Consider the following 19,254-nt stretch of genomic DNA (forward strand, 5'->3'; position numbering starts at 1 on the left):
AAATGTTCCAGGGACGCCATCGACTACTACTAAATTTCATTTTTCTAATTTTTTTTCACTCTTTATCTATTTATTATAAAACATTTATACTATTATTACAGCGCTGGTATTTACTGTTTTATTCCTTCTAGCGTTGAAATTTTATTTATGGTCTACAGGGATCCATAAACAATACCTGGCAGATTATTTTTCAGTTCTTACAGGAAGCGCTGGTATAATTACATATAATAAACATGCTTGGGAAGATAAATAAAACTGCCTATATTAAAACTGGTTTACATAGCTTGCACAACATTTTCAATGTATTATAGACACTTTTTTGCCTTGCTCGAAAAGAAAACATGGCCTCCCTTGACAAATTTTTGCATAAAACTAAGCAAACTTGCATTCTTATACAGTGTAAACTTAAATAAACCTGTCTACTTCTTAGATAATGGGGAAATAGACTAAAGTCTAATAGCAAATTATTGAACTATTTATTGAAAAAAAAAATTTTTTTTGCTAAAGATCCAGTGAACACTCACTTGACTGATGCCAGATCCCTGGGCATCCTACTGATGAGACCCCAGCAAAAATAATCTATAAACTGTGGAGAAACCAGTTGGTGAGTGTTTAGTTTCTTCATGGTGCAACCAGAGGAGTAACAAAGCATTTATACATTGAAATCATTAAGCTGTTTGTATAGATACTCCAGGTCCTCTAGTGTGAGAAACATCATTTGTATACAATTTCTGCTTAGAGGAGGGAATGGATCACTCACAGCATTCTTATTTTGTGCAAGAAGTCAGCAGCATGCTAATGACCAGTGTCTATATCATATATTTAACACTGGCTTTTGGCCGACTGCCTTCCTTCTGACTGTCAAGTATAGTCAATAATTTTAATATTTCCGTTATCTTAAAACAACAGACAAATCAACTTAATGTGGTATAAATGAGTGGGCATGAGTTAAGACATCACTATTCCATATAATGGTATATAAGAAAATACCTGGCTTAAAGAGGAGCACTGCCTTCATGCAAGCAAACTCTGTTGGGTCAACATTGAGTGATTTAAATCGACTGATGGTCTCTTGAAGGACTCGAACATCCACACTGGAGGAGATGGATTTCCCATGGACATTGGAAGAGAGGTCAGGCACAGACAACAAGGGACAGCTTTCAAGGGGCATTGACCATTGGATAGCACACAACAAGAACAGCTCACTCCATGCTTCCTCAAGCAGGATGACCTGTAAAAATAAGATATGACATATATTTTATTCAAGTTAAATTGTTTTTACCAAACTATATTGTTTCTTATTAATAAACGTGTATTAGTTTTGGAAAAGTGTCTTTACCACTTATTCTCGTAAATACCAAACCAAGGAAATCTATCACTAGGTTTATGAGGACAGCATAAAGTGTTCATTTGTTAATGTGTAGTAGTTTTCATAAAATCATATGTAAAAGAAGTTTGCAAGCACTCACCATGTCTTTCAGTCCTGCCGATCTATCCCTGTAACGAGAGCTGCACAAGTATCCTGCACTTTATATGAATAAAGGTGAAAGTCTGAACAACTGAAAGACATGGTGAGTGCTTGCAAACTTCTTTTACATAGATATTCTACAAGCATTCTGTGCTCTAATGGATATGCACCTCCACCTGTTCACCTTGTGTCTGGATTGGGGAGTTAAAGAGGAAGAGGAGAGAGTGGTGCTGAGTTTACCTGTTTCTCTAGACAAGTTTCATAAAATCATAGTTTAAAGGGGTATTCCAGGCAAAAACTTTTTTTTATATATCAACTGGCTCCGGAAAGATAAACAGATTTGTAAATTACTTCTATTAAAAAATCTTAATCCTTCCAATAGTTATTAGCTTCTGAAGTTTTCTGTCTAACTGCTCAATGATGATGTCACGTCCCGGGAGCTGTGCATGATGGGAGAATATCCCCATAGGAGCTGCACAGCTCCCGGGACGTGAGTCATCAGAGAGCAGTTAGACAGAAAACAACAACTCAACTTCAGAAGCTAATAACTATTGGAAGGATTAAGATTTTTTAATAGAAGTAATTTACAAATCTGTTTAACTTTCCGGAGCCAGTTGATATATAAAAAAAAGTTTTTGCCTGGAATACCCCTTTAACAGGTACAGCACATGCCAAGCACTGTGTGAGCCAGAAGTCTCCTCAGTAATAAGCCCAACCAGGACTTCAGTCAATGATCAGGTAAGTGCACAGTCATATCTTTGCTTGTGGTGATGTTTTTTTTTTCTTTTAACTCTCAGTGGATGAAAGAACTTAAAAGGGATAATGCTAGTGACCATAATATATGTTGTGCGAAGAACATGCCTTCCTCTAGACATTATACTAATTTACAATAAAAAGTTCAATTAGAATTTTTTTTTTTTATGAAAACTCTTAAAAAGAATAAACAATATTTCCAACTGAAGCTTTCTCTCCTGGCACTTATATATTTTAAGGAATAAATACTGTTTATAATTAATATATTGATTGTGGTGTCATGCAAAAGGACAATAGCTGTAGAAGGTGAAATGGTGACTTACTTGGTCCCTGAAGGGAAGGTTAGAGAAGACTGGGAGGTTCTTGGCCCACTTTACTGCCATAAAGAGAAGCCGAGCAGAGGTTTCGTACACCCCCTCTGGACTGGATGTGATAAATGTAGACATCTGAAAGTCACTTGGTGTTTGCTCGGGTTCATTACTTGTAACATCAATATTCTCATCGGCTTAAAAAAAAGGGTACAGGAGAGCAATAAGCTGGCAAGTAACAGTTCATGATAGCTTAATATTATAGACAAGTAGTAAACAAATAAAAGATTACCATTGCTAGGACATTTTGATGAGACAACATTACATGTTTTCCATAATTTACCTTCAGATAAAAGCCACTCAACCTAGTACAGTTATTATTGTATACTGAGAACAAGCTGTGCAGTCATCACCCCCACCACACCAACTGATGAGTTCCATGTATGTGTATATTGGTCAGTTAAAAGTTTTTAACTTTTACTTTCTATTATCATTCAAACCCCTCCCTACTAACATTACATTCTTTAAAAAATACCTTCTTCTGGTTCAAGCTTGGCGCATGTTTCTGCTGTCATCAGGCTGGCCATAAATCTATGATTGTGGGGGGGACTTAGAGCCCCTGGAACTGAATTCGGAACTGGGGTCCTTAAGTTGTTTCCCTGTGGGCATGGTGGAGGAGGCTCTCGAGTTGTAGCCAAGTGCTCGGAGTGGCTCTCTGTGTCCAAGTCAATACTGTCTAAGCGAATCTGAGCTGTACTGCGAGGCTGACGCTCATTTTGGACTGCTACAAGTAAAAGAGCGAAAGAATAGTTACAAGGTCACATGTAGTAGTAAAAGCTGTAAAAAAATGTCTGTAATAGCTACCCAGTAGATCTAGAGAGAAGAAACCTTACCATCTTTATTCATCCCAGTTTGAAGACATTTCTTTAGCCGGCAAGCCTGGCACTGATTTCTGTGAGCTTTATCAACAGGGCACATTCCTGTTCCAGCCTGACATCTGTAACATACAGAAAGCAGAAATGCATGCCATAGTCACCCATTGCGCTTTAACTGAGGAGTTGTTTTACTGGCTACAGTTTTAATTAAAACAATATATAATGTCACTCTTAATCTCGCAAATGTCCTTTTAGGAAATGTATAGAAGCATTTAATGGCTAGAGCCACAATAAATGCTTTGGTCTGATATGATGGAACCTGACAAAGCCTGTCATAGATATAATAAGGATCAGGTATGCACTTATTTGCAAAAGTGTATTCAGCAACAATTATCAAATAAATTGCCATATATGCCACAGAGAAATGACTTGTCTATCTGACAGTTGTAGCAGTGTAGACAGTTGATGACAACTAAAATAGAGCTAATGCACAAATAATGCCAGAAATCATGCAAAAAATATGCCTTTTCTATTAGTACATTTGTAGGGAAAACAGTAAATTTCATGTTCCTTTACACATAAAAGCATAAGAAGCCAGACTTTATTAGTATTGACCTATCTAAAAGACAAGGCAAAGCAGTGTTTAGTAGTGTTAGTAGTGTTTTTCCAATACTTTTGGTTAGACACCAGCTGTCAATGGTGGCCTGACTAGAGAGATCCTCACTCTAGGATATATTAGTATTAGTAGGTCACCATAGATCTACAGATATGAATAGTTTTCAACTGATTTTAATGTGGCACCATATATTACTAGTTTACATAGTACAGTTGAAAAAAGACACATGACCATCAAGTGTAACCAAGGAGTTAAGGGAAGGGATATGATTCTGAATTTCTTTAGTAAACTGACCAGTGATTGTAACCTACCGGTAGATAAGTTTTCGGCGAACACTTCTTTTGAAGAATCCACTGCAACCATTGCAAGCAAAGATGCCATAGTGTTTTCCGCTGCTACTGTCCCCACATACTCTGCACAGTAATGCTGAGCTGGGTGCAGGTCCTGGTGCAGGACTAGGAACTGCAAGAGTGAAGTAGAATTGTTAAAAAGTCTAGACAGAACATAGAAACTAGACAAAGCCTAGTAGAACAAAACATACGTTGGGGTACATATGTGGTGGGAAGACATTGCACCGGACAGGTAAACCATCTCATGGTAATGGAGTGAATTATTTTTGTGTCCTGTATCTCAGTGTTGTGTTTGGACCTGATGATGCAGAACTTTCTTATCTGCCTTTAATAATATGAGGCTCTGGTGGGTTTACGTTACGTTTTTGCCAGCCATGATACCCCATTCACATTTTTCTATGTGTGCATCATAGCGCCTTTATGTTATATATTTTATGTACTTTTTATGTGTTTTTTTTTACCTTTAATAAAGATTAATTTATATTTTGTGTAATTTTGAGGCTAGAGGCTAGGTGTTTATAACATAGACGCTTTCTAAAATGCTTTATGTAGTGCAAAATACCATATTTAACTTCTTTTAAAGAATAGTATATATTTCATAGTTAATCCAAAAAGTTCCATAAGGGTGTTCCACACACAGATGTATTATAGAAATTAATGTGACTGAAAATCATATTAATTTGGGGTTGTTTAGAAGCAAGCACATTGACTTCTGCAAACATCTTATTGATAGGACATTGAATGAAACCCGCTAGTGTTATACAGTTATACAGTTACTTGCCTTTAAGATAATTACAGGTAATTACAGGTACACTTTATGATAATTCTAAAATAATTCATAATTCGTATGTTTCTTCCCCACTGTATATGTTTTAACTATTATTTAATAAAACATCATTTTTTAATCTCTCATATCAAATGACTATTGTTCTTGTGTTGTGTAAAATAATTCATAGAAATCTTCTAAAATGTACAACTAGGCCATGAACAGTGAAAAGACACCAAGATAATGGATGAATGCTTACATCTTTTCATTGCACAGAAGAGGTCTAAGGCCAAGCTTACACAGCCATTTTGCATTTCTCAAGTACCATATAGAGTCTTGTAAATAATAACATATACAGTAAATGCAAAAATTCCTATATGCTGCAGTTAACTAGACAGAATATATCACTCTCATCATTCCTCATCACTCATCCCTATTCTCATCATTCACATCTCTCATCCCTAGTCTGTGCAGATGTTGACGCAGTGCTGGCACATTTACAAGCATCACTATTTGACTAGACTTCGTAATAAGACTATTAAGATATTAAATACATAAGATTGTTTACTGTGATTAAGGAAATAATCAACAGTATTGGATAAAGAAAAGTCCTAAGTTCTTACCAGACTGACTGTCTTCTGCACTGGTACTAAGCACTGAGCCTGTGGGTGAACTCATTTCACCTTAACTTTCTAGAACAGTTCCTTAGATGATTCTCCTCTTATCGGGTAGTAAGCTCCTTTCAAGCTCCAAAGGTGTGAACAGAGTGTCACTGTGACTTTTGAGTTCCCTTTCCTTGGTTTAAAGCAGTATATTGTATGAAACAACTCATCCCTTGCTGTGTCACAAAACACAAGATCCACGATGTAGATGGAGAATGAGATGATGCTACAGTATAGATGCAATATTGATGGAGAGGTTTATCTTTCTCATGTTCCTTGCCTCTCTTCAGTTGTTTTCTTAGGTGCCTGGAGATTAGCCTTTAACGCTGTGTAAGCAAATGCCTCATGTCATTCTCTTAATCTTTAGCATCTAAAAGAAGGTGGAGCCAAATTTATCTCTATGAATTGTCGATTCTCTTCTATATCTATATGATATTACACTCAAACCATGGGTGGGATACAGAAAAGATTGTGCATGTTTGCAATTGCCACACTGCAAGATATTAAAGGCTACATTTTTCAAATTCTTTTGTCAATACAATTAGTAATTAGTAAACTAAAGACGAAGCAATTTTATTATTGCATAACTCTTATATTTTCATCCACAGACTGGTATGTTTTTTGCCAAAAAATACTATTTGTGTGGGGAAACTGAAAAGAAAACCGCAATTTTGCTAATTTTGGAAGGTTTTGTTTTCACACTGTACAATTTTCAGTAAGATTACATGTTTTCTTTATTCTCTGGATCAATACGATTAAAATAATACCCATGACTACATACTTTTCTATTATTGTACCGCTTTAAAAAAATCTCAAACCTTTTAACCAAATTAGTGTATATAAAAACACTCTATTTTGACGACCCATAACTTTTCTATTTTTCCGTATAAGTGGCGGTATGAGGGCTCATTTTTTGTGCCGTGATTGGTACTCTTTTTTGATACCCCATTTGCATATATGAACCTTTTGATTATTTTATTTTTTGGGGAATATTATGTGATAAACATTTTTATTGGGAGGGGATTTTTCAAATTTTTTATTTTTTTACAGATCAGTGCTCGATCTCAGACCAGAGCAGAAGACCCCAGGAGACGGATGGAGGCAGGTGAGTTGACCTCTTTCCGCCATTATAGATGAATGGATCCACGCGGCAGCCCCGATCATCCATTTTAGTGACTGCCACAGATGGTGTGATCTGTATTGATCACAGCATCTGAGGGGTTAATGGCACACATCAGCATGATCGCTGATGTCAGCCATTACCGGCGGGTCCCTGGCTGCTGATAGCAGCTGGGACCTGCCATGCATGACATGAGAACCACTCCGATGCTCGCGATCATGTACAGGATGTAAATGTACGTCCTGGTGCGTAAAGGTGTTAACATAATTGAATAAATGCCATGCCAAGCGCAAACACAGCCCAGATGTATGCATAATGTCTGCCATTCCCCTTTATTACCAATTGTACAAATTAATGCATTATGAAGTGGCTCCAGTGAAGAAAAAGCCCGTGGCTTTGAAACGCGTCTGACCTTGTCTAAAGCACAAAGACATTAGGTATGTATCCGCTCAATTACCAACTTGCAACTGCTGGATGCCTGCGGTATCGGGACCACCATTACGCGCGCACTGCTAGCGCATCATTGGGACATGCACCTGTTGTCGGTTACTCATTCGCAGCCCCGGACGGCAGAGCTCCATGAAACCACTCCTGGACACTACTGCGTTAGGCCGGACGCCTCTCCGTGTCAGCCCAGGACATTCGGAGCCCCCGGAGAGCCACTCACCCTGACCGGAATACAGACAGGCACTGCATCCATCGCGGCTGTTGAGGAGGGTGAGTGGTGCTGTGCACCGCGATACATTCGCTACAATTATACCTACCGATTCAGCTTACTTGCTACTGCATCCAAGACCACAACACTGTTGCAGGTCTTATAATTGATTTACCCCTGATAAGTGTTACTATTGAGTCTCTGCAAGACTATATGATACTTGTGACACTCCCGGCATCCGCGCTATATTTGTGATTTTTAGCATACAGCATTGATGGATTCTATTTCTTCTCAAGAAGACTTGTGATCATTGAAAAGAGACTTTTTATCTTTACAGCGGATATTAATTTAATTTATCTTTTGTATTTTTGTGCTATTTTTTATTAATATTTTAACATTTTATTGCCTTTCACCTGCCAGGGCCCTGCCAGGTGATTGGCTGTATACTATATTATTCTACATAATAAACACAATTTTATTTTCACTAAAACAATTGGATCCACACTCTATTCACTAATTTTCTTTTTTCATACCCCTAGTGCTTTAGAGGACTGGTTTTTATATATTTTATATATATATTTTTTCCTATATAAGTCTCAAATTTGTTCATAATTGTGGACGAACCCAAAAGTTTTCTTGTGAATCCAGTCTTGCCTTCAGCCATCTTACATCCTTGCTGTAGTAGTCACTACATATCCTGTCTTGTATGACCCATATTTATAAAACCATATTTATAAAACCTTGATCCATCTACAAAAAAAAACAAAAAATCTGTGCTTGCAATACTGTCTCTCTTCTGGTGTCTTTTTGAGATTTTTGTCTTTGGACCCTCTTACCTCTAGAAAATACAATCTAGAATCATTCACTGTTAAAGTGAACTCTGGAAGTGGAAAACAAATGTTTTCAAATCAACTGGTGCCAGAAAGTTAAAAAGATTAGTAAATGACTTCTATTTCAAAATCTTAATCCTTCCAGTACTTATCAGCTGCTGTATACTACAGAGAAAAGTGTGCAGTTCTTTACAGTGCTCCCTGCTGACACCTCTGTCTGTGTCAGGAACTGTCCAGATTAGAAGCATATCCCCATAGAAAACCTATCCCGCTCTGGACAGTTCCTGACACAGACAGAGGTGTCAGCAGAGAGCACTGTGGTCAGACCGGAAAGAACTTCACAAATGTGTCTGTAGTATATCTGTAGTATACAGCAGCTGATAAGTACTGGAAGGTTAAGATTTTTACATAAAAGTCATTTACACATCAGTTTAACTTACTGGCACCAGTTGATTTGAAATTTTTTTCCCCTATAAGGCTGTGGTTTGGCAGATCATCAGCAGGCTACCCCCCCCCCCCCTCCCCACCATCTACTCTATGGCAACTGAATGAATGGCTACTTTAGTCATACTCCTGCTTTTAAAACCCCCAGGCTTGGGAATTGAAGTAAACAGCAAAAAGCAAGTACTGGGCTACATTATGAAATTTAGCTTTAAACTGTTATATTTAAATAAAATGGTGTAATTAAGGTTTTATAGCATTTAGTTTTCTTGAAATTATTCCATTCAAGAAAGTAGCAGCTGTGAGGTCAGATGAAAGGTAATTAGAAAAAATCCCTCAATAATCCATTTATCTAGAAATTATAGACCAAGCAGAAAATACACAGGACAATTAACTTACAAATGTGTCCAAAGCTCAGGAATCATGTGGCAGATGGTGGGTTTATAGGGAGGGCATAATGACTGAGGGTCTTGTCAGCCTTGGGCGACCTCTCTATAAATTGTGTTTACATCTAAGTAATCTCCAGGGAGAAAGCCTGGGCATCAAAGGCTATTATTAGCCAACAATATTTAAAAACAATAACTAAATGGGTTATGGATTGTAGCTAATACCTTCAACATGCCCCATTTATGGGTTTTTTCATGGAGAAACAAGGGTGAAAGCAAACAGTAAAATATGACTGAGATTGTACACTGCAACAATGATCACTGTCATCAAAGCCAATCATAATTATTGAGACAAATGTATGTGCAGAAGTTTGTCAGGTGAGGAGTATTCACACACAGACACAGATGGACACACAAAACAACACACACTTTACAGGAAAAACTGGTAAAAACAAAAATGTAGCCAGCACTTAAACCCAATACACGGGTGCATGCTGCTGTAGCAAGTAAACAACATGTAAAAAAATAAAATGGCAGCAGCTCACTTGGTCAACAAAATGGAGGCTCTTAGCGCCCTTTTTGATCAAAACGTGTCCCCCCATCCACCATGCAGAGGTGGCCTCATATCGGATGGGTCCCTAACACTCACCTCAGGCTGGGAAACATGCTGGATCCACTAACAATCCAAACCACCTCCTGTGAAATAGGGGAGGGGATGCACGGCTACAGAGGGAGCCGCCCCCCCCCCCCCCCCAAATTGCACAGCAAAAACAAAAAAACTAAAATATAGCCAGCACCTACATGTTTTGTACTTGCCACAGCAGCGTGCACCCGTGTATTGGGTTTAGTGGCTCCCTCTGTAGCCGTGCATCCCCTCCCCTATTTCACAGGAGGTGGTTTGGATTGTTATTGGATCCAGCATGTCACCCAGCCTGAGGTGAGTGAGTGTTAGGGTCCCATCCGATATGAGGCCACCTCCGTGTGGTGGATGCGGGGGGACAAATCCATTTTGTTGACCAAGTGTGCTGCTGCCATTTTCTTTTTTTTACATGTTTTACAGAACTGGTGCCTTCATATTAAAGTCCTTATTCCTTCCTCATATGAATGCCAGTCAAATCGCTATCTCTAGGTAGGTATCCCTTCAAAGTTTCTAGGAATTTTTTTTTTTTTAAACCAGAGCACCAAGTCACCACGATAGCTCAAAATTTCAAGGAGTCCTGCCCATCTTTAAAAAAATAAATAAATAAAAACTTATTTACAGAGGATGCTGATTGGCTGCAGCCGTCACATGACACCAGAGCACCGATCGAAGACATCAGATACTGAACACTGAAGGCAAGGGAGGAGATCAGGGGACATGTTACGTTACGTGGCATGCGGCTTCCTATTTCCTAACTTTTTTTTTTGCTGGCTTCTAGATTCTTAAATCTTTTAAGCCCTGTTTAAACAGATTTTGCCCTAGCAACACATATTTGTGCTCGGGGCTTAAACCGTGAGTACTGGCCTGGAACATCTTACAACAATACATAAATACCATATACATAATAAACGGCTGAGGTGTGCCATAACCGTGATCGAGGGCACGCCTATAGAGGGCATACCCTGTGTAGAAGTGATGAGAAGAAGGGAGGGTTGGGTGCACAAACGAAACACACGCCCTGAGGTAGGGGAATCTGGGTGTTATATATCCATCCCACAAACACAGCCCTGCGGGCTTAATTACTTGTGCTCGAGGCTTAAACCGTGAGTACTGACCTGGAACATCTTACAACAATACATAAATACCATATACATAATAAACGGCTGAGGTGTGCCATAACCGTGATCGAGGGCATGCCTATAGAGGGCAAAAAGCAAGACAAGTAGGTATAATTAACATTTGATATACCACAATTACATTGCCAAACTTAAACACATGCGACATTTCAAACCTAAGATTCGGAACATCTCACATAACAAGACCATCTACTCATTATCATTATTTGATGAAATGCGTTGGAACCTTGTGCTGTGATGCTGCTGCGGCGGCACAAAATCAGGAAGAATGCCCCGAAAGTGTAGTAGGATTATGACTCAATGTTTTAGCATTGTTCAAGAAAGATTAGAACAGGCACCATAACCCTCATCTACTTATGAACCCATGCCTTGATAGGAAACTCAGAGGATTGCAGCTTGTTCCCAATAGCAACAAGACTACAGAATGCATTTAATGACCTGTAGACGTGACAGGACTTTGCATAGTCATCGTGCCTGTAGTTGTGACAGTGTTTGTGTCACCACATGATTGGGAGAATATCGTGATTAGACAGACATGTACCATATGTAACTGAAATAACCTGATTGAGGACCTAGCAAGGGGTAACCATGATTTACTGTCTGTGCGTGCGCATAGCACTTGCACAAAATCTACTTAAACAACAAGCTACTTACTTACCGATACCTGGTCCATACTTATGGTCCTTACCTGGTACTTATGACAAAATACACTTGAGTGGGTAGGTAAAATAAAGGCTTCCATGACCACCCCGTGCCATCCTGACATACCCTAACTGATAAGAGTCATGGAATGAAACAGATATACTGGGATGAATTGGTTTAGTGTATCCTGGAGAAAATAATTCTTACACTACTCGATAGTAGCCCTGACATGATTTGTAAAACCATTGTACCCAACAAAGTGACAAGTCTTATGCGACCATCATGCCTGTAGTCTTGACAGGACATAGCATGACCATACTTGCCCGTAATTGTGACCGGACATTTACGTAATCATTGTGCATGTAGTCATGGCAGGTCTACTGTATTTATAGTGCCTGTAATCGTGACAGGACATTGCGTAACCATCATGCCTGTAGTCATGACACATCTGGGGTAACCGTCGCGCCTGTAGTTGTGCGAGAACATTGCATAACCATCGTGCTTGTAGTCGTGACTGAACTTTGTAAATCTCATACCCGTAGTAATGATAGGTTGCCTAGATATTGTGTAACGAGCCTATTTACAGTAATCATATAGTGACAAGTCTATGCATTCGAAGTGTGTGTATTTGGAATATGTAACAGCTCTTGCGAGAGCACAAGGACATTGCCTGATGATGAGCAGCGCACCAAACTGACTATGGCGACAGCTTGAAAGGTAAGACAGACCTAAAAACGTGCGCAACTTACTAGTGATGATCTTCATGGGAATCTGAAAACACAACCTGAGAACATGAAAAATGCAGGCATACTACCGTAGCAACCTGAAAACATGGCCCATCCTAACTCTAGCAGACCCCACCAGACCAGAGTGCACTAACGTGATAATACTAATATCGTGACCGCCTAAGAAACATGACAAGACTGAATATCTGAGGAAACATGACCGTAGTAATGACGACAGCCTGAAATGTAGCAAACTATGAAATGTATCAGTGCCGCCTGCCCTGTGATGCTATATAAAATGAATATATGATCAGGACATCTACCCGGCATACCCATGATGGAACATTGCACCTGTATGATGGCATGACGCAATCTATACCTTCGTTGTGAAGACGTATGCGTACTTCGCCTACATGTGAACTAGCAATGTGTACGTAGATGGTAAAGTGTGAATGGTACCGACTAGAGAAGCGAATGCATTGTGTCTCTGCTATGTCTCTGCATATGCTTAGTGTGTGAACTTATCGTGCCGTGTGTATGGAATGAATCTATAGTAAGGGAAGCAATGATATCTACGCTATTGTAAGTATACATGGTGATGAGCTGTGATGACTCCTATAACCAAGCTGTGTCCACTCTCCACCCGTGGGCTCGGTAACCCCACTGAGGCCAGCAAGAGGTTGATCCATCAGTAATTTGTATAGCTCGGCCTTCTTAGCTGTTGCCACAAAAGGAACTCCCCTTCTGTGCAACTCATCCATGATTTTAGGAATTGTCCACATGCGCTATGAAGAGACACTGCCTCTGTCCAAAACCCTTGACAGTGTCTCTGGAATCGAAAAGCATCATATCTGAATCATGAGACATCCTGACCGACAACCTGTTACTGACTTTAGTAAAACTGAAAAGCAACATCACCAAGAGCTATGCCCTGAAAGAAATGAACTGACTATTACTAAAATACAGTGGTCCCTCAACATAATTTGTTCCAAACGAGCCATCGTTTGTCGAAGCCATCGTATGTTGAGGAATTCGTGCAATGTAAAGTATAGGAAGCTGTACTCACCTGTCCCCGCTGCTCGCGATGGTGTCCCCGCCGCTCCCGATGGTGACCCCGGCCTCCGCTGGGCTCTCCGCTGTCTTATCCGGTCCCCTGCTGTCTTCTCCGGTCCTCTGCTGTCTTCCGCAAGGCCTTACTGGGCCTGCGTAGCGACGTCATTACGCCGCTGCGTACGCCATTCCTATTGGATGACGTGCGCAGCAGCGTATTGACGTCATCGGAGAGGGCCAAGAAGACACCGGAAGACCAGCGCTGGACCCGGAGGGCACCCCGGAGCATCGTGGAGGGGTAAGTAATACTTACCGCACCACACGGGGAACATTAAGCTGCTATCCGGCAGCAGCTTAAGCATTTTGCGCTGCCGGATAGCACTTAATGTGATGGCCCTGACATAAAAAAGCATCATATGTCGATGCTGACATCGACATGCGATGGCCTCTGAGAGGCCATCGTATGTCGATTTGATCATATGTCGGGGCCATCGTAGGTCGGGGGGGTCACTGTATAATGTGTTTTGAATTTATGTGCAAATTATTGTTGTGTAAAGTACCTACCCATGTCAGAATTTAGATCAAAACAGGGCTGTGTCTAAAGTTGAGAGTGCCATGCTAAGAACGTATGAGTAAAACACATAACGTTTGCTCGGAACAAATGTCGAGTAAATATGCGTTGTTTTTTTTTTTTTCTTTTAACCATAGGTGGACAGTGCCCGCCACCTGAACGTGACAAGTCATGAGGAGTATGCCACTACATTTCTGTGACATGTGACCCATTGCTCTGAAATTGTGTGAGCAACGATATATGAAACAGTGCATCCCACCTGGAATACGTGACAGGTCATGCATGTGTGTGAGATGAGACCCATTGCTCTGAAAGCGTGTCAGAAACAATAGATGATGAAATTTTTTTTTTTTTAGAACTTATACCACCAATGAGTATGTTATTGCACTGCAGCTTATTAGTAACCCTGTGACGTGAAAACAACCACGTGGATGAGTGTTTGATATGATGCGAGATATTAACGCTGCTGATGGAATGATAGATATTGATCGACTGCAGTGATCATTGATAAATGTGCTGATACCTGATGACAACTACCGTGATGGATTTGGTGCATAAGAACAGAAACTCAAAAGCACTGTCACAAAGTTCTATGCCCGGAAAGAAAAGGACTGAATTACTAGATATAATGTATTGATAAAACGTACCAACTGTTGATTGCAAAGAAACCATGTAGTAATGGAGTAAAAGCTACTGTGTGATTGACATGAGATTGCCATACTAAGAACATGAGTGAGCATGTAAACATTTGCCTTTGAAGTGTAACATGTTTTTGACGTATTGCTCTGAAGACATGTCAGTAACAATAAACGTAAGTAACTTCCACCTGAATATGTGTCAGGTATGATGGGCAACTCACATACTATGACTACGTAAACGGTATTGTTCTGAAGGCGTGTCAGTAACAATATGATGCAAGTAACTTGTGTCATGGAACTTGATATCCTTGCCTTCGATAATATCCTTCCATATACTAGAAAGCACAAATAAAGCAGGTGTAGCGCTCAAATATTCTGCAACCATACCTGTGATTGGAGCACTTGAAGTGGAAGCTACAGGCACGGGGTGGACTCACCTCCTGGACTGCTGTCCCAGAATCTACTGATTTTTTTTGTTATTTGCATTAATTATTTAAAGTAATTTTTATACGCCTGCTACTGACTCTAGCCATGCAAGAACCAACGTCACCAAGAGCTGCGCCCTGGTAGATAAATTTGGAGGGCTGGCATTACTACCTATGACGTGAAGGTGAGTTGTAATGCTGTTTATTTGTGAAAAACGCGATGAGTAGACCGCGTTAGCATTCGATATGTACCGCGTGCTGAGGATGTCTGCGACAGGATATGCAATATACCACTGCAACATGCGGCTACTAAGATCCTGCAATGTGACCATTATACCTGCATTATACCTGCCAGGTTACATATATTTTCTGGTTTAATAAAAAACATAGCATTTTTATGTGGGTTTAACAAAAACACCCAATTCTATCAGTAAGTGAAATTTGCATAGGCCTTTTATACCACTTTACTTGTATTGTATGGGTTTAACCAAATATAGAACATTTCTATCTGGGTTTAACAAGCATTTTTAGCTGTAAGATTGAAAGTTGACTGGGCCTTTTATGCCACGTTTCCTGTATTTTTTTTTGTTTTAACCAAAAACTGGACTGGGCCCACACCGTAATGTTTGGTAAAAAATCCTCCAAAAAACACAATGAAGCTAAAATCGTTTTCATAGTTTTTAAAGTTTGAAGGCCTGACTTAACTTCTCTCTGCTGGGATTTCCTCAAAAGTTCATGCTGAGAGGAGTGGTGGGGATGATGATGTGGACACCTGTCATGTCCTCAGGCCTTTCGAAGAGGTAACAAGATTTCCAGAAAGGACAATAGTAGAATTAATGATGTTTGCTGCTGGAGGAAGGTTTTCATGTGGTAGCAGTATGGATGTTCTTCTTCCGAAGTTGGATAAGGACTTGGGACCTGAGTGATTATAATGCAACAATGGTGATGACCAAACTCATCAGTAATGGGATGAAGGATGTGTGGTGGCCCAGTACGGGAGTTGTTACCCCGTACCCTTGCTGCCCTGTGTGGCAGCCTCCCTACAGTGTCCCCTGGCCCCCCCCCCTGCATCTGTTCTACTGTAATTGTATATTATCCCCTATGTTATGTATATAAGAATGTATCTTTAAGAAAGGTTAACATGTGATCACCAGTTGTCATGTGATTGTTACCCAGGAGGTATCAGTGACCAGGTGACTTAAGGGTGACCAATGACCCCACCAGAGTCTTCCCCATAAAAGCCCTGGGAGGAGTCTCTTCTCTCTCTTAGTTCCTGAGTCGTTGCCTAGGTGCAGTCGAGCCTAAGAGTGTGTCTGGAGTCATAGGAGGCCTCAAGTCAAGTCTGGAGCCACAAGTTACAAGTCTGCAAGTACAAGTCTACAAGTTACAAGTCTACAAGGGAATTGTCTCCAATTGACCTAAGACCCTTTTAATCCGCCCGGACGTCCTATTGTCTCGGGAATTGAGTCTATTACCTCAAACTTGTCACAACTAATTGATAGTTACCTTCAACCTTTTGTCCAAAATACCAGCTTTTACTTGAAAGATACCACACAGGCTATCCAAATCCTTGAAAACATCAAGTGGGAACCAGTCTATTTGTTGGCTTCCCTTGATGTTAGTTCATTATATACCATAATAAACCATCAGGACGGTATGAACGCGGTTAAATATTTTTTTAAATAAAGGTTTTATGAAATCTGAACAAATTTATTTTATCTTACAATCTATATATTATATTTTAACTCACAATTATTTTTATTTTAACAGCCAATTTTATCTCCAAACGACAGGTACCGCCATGGGTACGAGATTCGCTCCTAGCTATGCCAACCTATTTATGGCAGCCTGGGAGGAGACCATCATTGCTCCCAGGATAGGAGCGGACCTCGTGCTCTGGCAAAGATACATTGACTACATCGTCTTCATCTGGAAAGGCCCACTGAATCTTTTAACTGATTTTATCCAGGAAATCAATACAAATCTTTAAAATTTAAAATTTATACTTCACATCAGCACAGGCACATTAGAATTTTTATATCTCTTAATCACTATTGAAAACACCAAATTAGTGTGTAGCACATACCACAAGCCTGTGGCCAAGAATAGTTTTATACTTTTTAACAGCTGTCATTTGCCTAGATGGCTTTTAAATGTCCCAAAAGGACAATACCGTAGGTTGAAGAGAAATTGCACATCTGACAGCAAGTTTGAGGAAGAGGCACAAGTCTTAACCAACAAATTCCTGGATAAAAATTACCCTAAAACCATTTTGGAAAAAGCACTCAATGATACCCGGATCCAAGAGAGAGCTTCATTTTTTATTTCTAAAACAGTCGACCCTCCACTTCCAGTTGATGTACCTAAACTAATCTTATCGTTCAATAACAATTACAAAGAAATTGAAAAGATCATTTAAACAAACTGGCATTTTTTTTTTTTAAACGACAAAACTATTGGACACACTATTCGCATGCACCCGCCCATAGTGTACACAAAGGCCCCTAATTTAGGCATAAAAGTTGCTCCCACCATCCATCAACCTCCCTCAACATCATCTTCCACTTGGCTCCAGACCAAAGGATTCCATAAATGTGGATGTTACGCCGAGCGCTCCGGGTCCCTGCTCCTCCCCGGAGCGCTCACGGCGTCTCTCTCCCTGCAGCGCCCCGGTCGGTCCCGCTGACCGGGAGCGCTGCACTGATATGGCCGTCGGGGATGCGATTCGCACAGCGGGACGCGCCCGCTCGCGAATCGCATCCCAAGTCACTTACCCGTCCCGGTCCCCTGCTGTCATGTGCTGGCGTGCACGGCTCCGCTCTCTAGGGCGCGCGCGCGCGCCAGCTCTCTGAGACTTAAAGGGCCAGTGCACCAATGATTGGTGCCTGGCCCAATTAGCTTAATTGGCTTCCACCTGCTCCCTGGCTATATCACATCACTTCCCCTGCACTCCCTCGCCGGATCTTGTTGCCTTGTGCCAGTGAAAGCGTTTAGTGTTGTCCAAAGCCTGTGTTACCTGAACTCCTGCTATCCATCTTGACTACGAACCTTGCCGCCTGCCCCGATCTTCTGCTACGTCTGACCTTGCCTCTGCCTAGTCCTTCTGTCCCACGCCTTCTCAGCAGTCAGCGAGGTTGAGCCGTTGCTAGTGGATACGACCTGGTTGCTACTGCCGCAGCAAGACCATCCCGCTTTGCGGCGGGCTCTGGTGAACACCAGTAGCCTCTTAGAACCGGTCCACCAGCACGGTCCACGCCAATCCCTCGCTGACACAGAGGATCCACTACCTGTAAGCCGAATCGTGACAGTGGATCACCAATTCGCCTAAAACAGTTACTGAAATCTCCTCCAAATCCAACCAATTCACTCATAAAATCGCAGATTGTTTAACTTGCCACAGTAAAGGGATTATATACTTAATACAATGTACCTGTGGCAAACAGTACATCGGACAAACCAAAAGACAACTAAAAATCTGCATTTCGGAGCACATCTACAATATCAAAAGGGCAATAAAACACACCCACTGTCCCTTCACTTCCCAGAACCTCATGCCCAAGACCCTTCCCAACTCTTCTTCACAGCACTTTTAAAAGTAAAGAACTGCTGGAGAGGTGGTGATTTCATCACTCGCATGTACAAGGCTGAATCCCGCAAGATCTTCGAGTTTGATACATTGATCCCTAAGGGACTCAATGCTGAGTTGGAGATATTTGGATTCCTGTAAGACTTGAGATTGGGCTCTTCCTCACGACCCGTCGCTGACTGGTCGCATATCGACTCGGCGATGGTTCCTGCGGGCTAGCCCATCCAAGTATGACGTCATTGCTGCTGTATGTTCCAATGTCCTTTACATGTTCTGATATATTATGTTTGAGTACGTTTTTTAATTTCTTAATTTATTCCAGCTATATGTCTGATCCTCTATTCTCTAATCAGCTTAGGTGGTATTTTTTACATTTATTTATATTTTATATACATATTACTTATTTTTTTATTCATTTATTATTCATATTCATTTTTATTTTTATCATTCTATATTAGTTTTTAGTCCAGTATATTAGTACCCTCAGTTTTTTCATATATAGTATTTTTATATATATAATTATTAATACTTTTATAAAATGTTATACTCATTTTTATGTATACTTATGGATATAATACTGTATTGTTATATTTTACTATTTAACACAGATT

The 19,254-nt window shown here is 40.4% G+C and overlaps 1 protein-coding gene across 3 annotated transcripts in view; it reads right to left on the reverse strand.

The window, feature by feature from the left end:
* NR2E3 (nuclear receptor subfamily 2 group E member 3) overlaps positions 1-19,254 on the reverse strand; it is a 96,414-nt gene that overhangs the window by 6,699 nt on the left and 70,461 nt on the right. For 2 of the 3 annotated variants that reach the window (XM_056572799.1, XM_056572800.1), the window contains exons 3-8: positions 5,760-6,168; positions 4,332-4,482; positions 3,423-3,526; positions 3,065-3,313; positions 2,545-2,726; positions 991-1,231 (exon numbers count right to left, since the gene is read on the reverse strand). In XM_056572799.1, the coding sequence (XP_056428774.1) occupies positions 991-1,231; positions 2,545-2,726; positions 3,065-3,313; positions 3,423-3,526; positions 4,332-4,482; positions 5,760-5,814 (982 nt within the window). In that variant the 5' untranslated portion in view covers positions 5,815-6,168. Of the gene's footprint in view, positions 1-990; positions 1,232-2,544; positions 2,727-3,064; positions 3,314-3,422; positions 3,527-4,331; positions 4,483-4,561; positions 5,127-5,759; positions 6,169-19,254 lie in introns of those variants that run through there. The other variant, XM_056572801.1, reaches the window with a different exon arrangement.

This window comes from Hyla sarda, chromosome 4 (assembly GCF_029499605.1).
Source record: "Hyla sarda isolate aHylSar1 chromosome 4, aHylSar1.hap1, whole genome shotgun sequence".
Taxonomy (NCBI): domain Eukaryota; kingdom Metazoa; phylum Chordata; class Amphibia; order Anura; family Hylidae; genus Hyla; species Hyla sarda.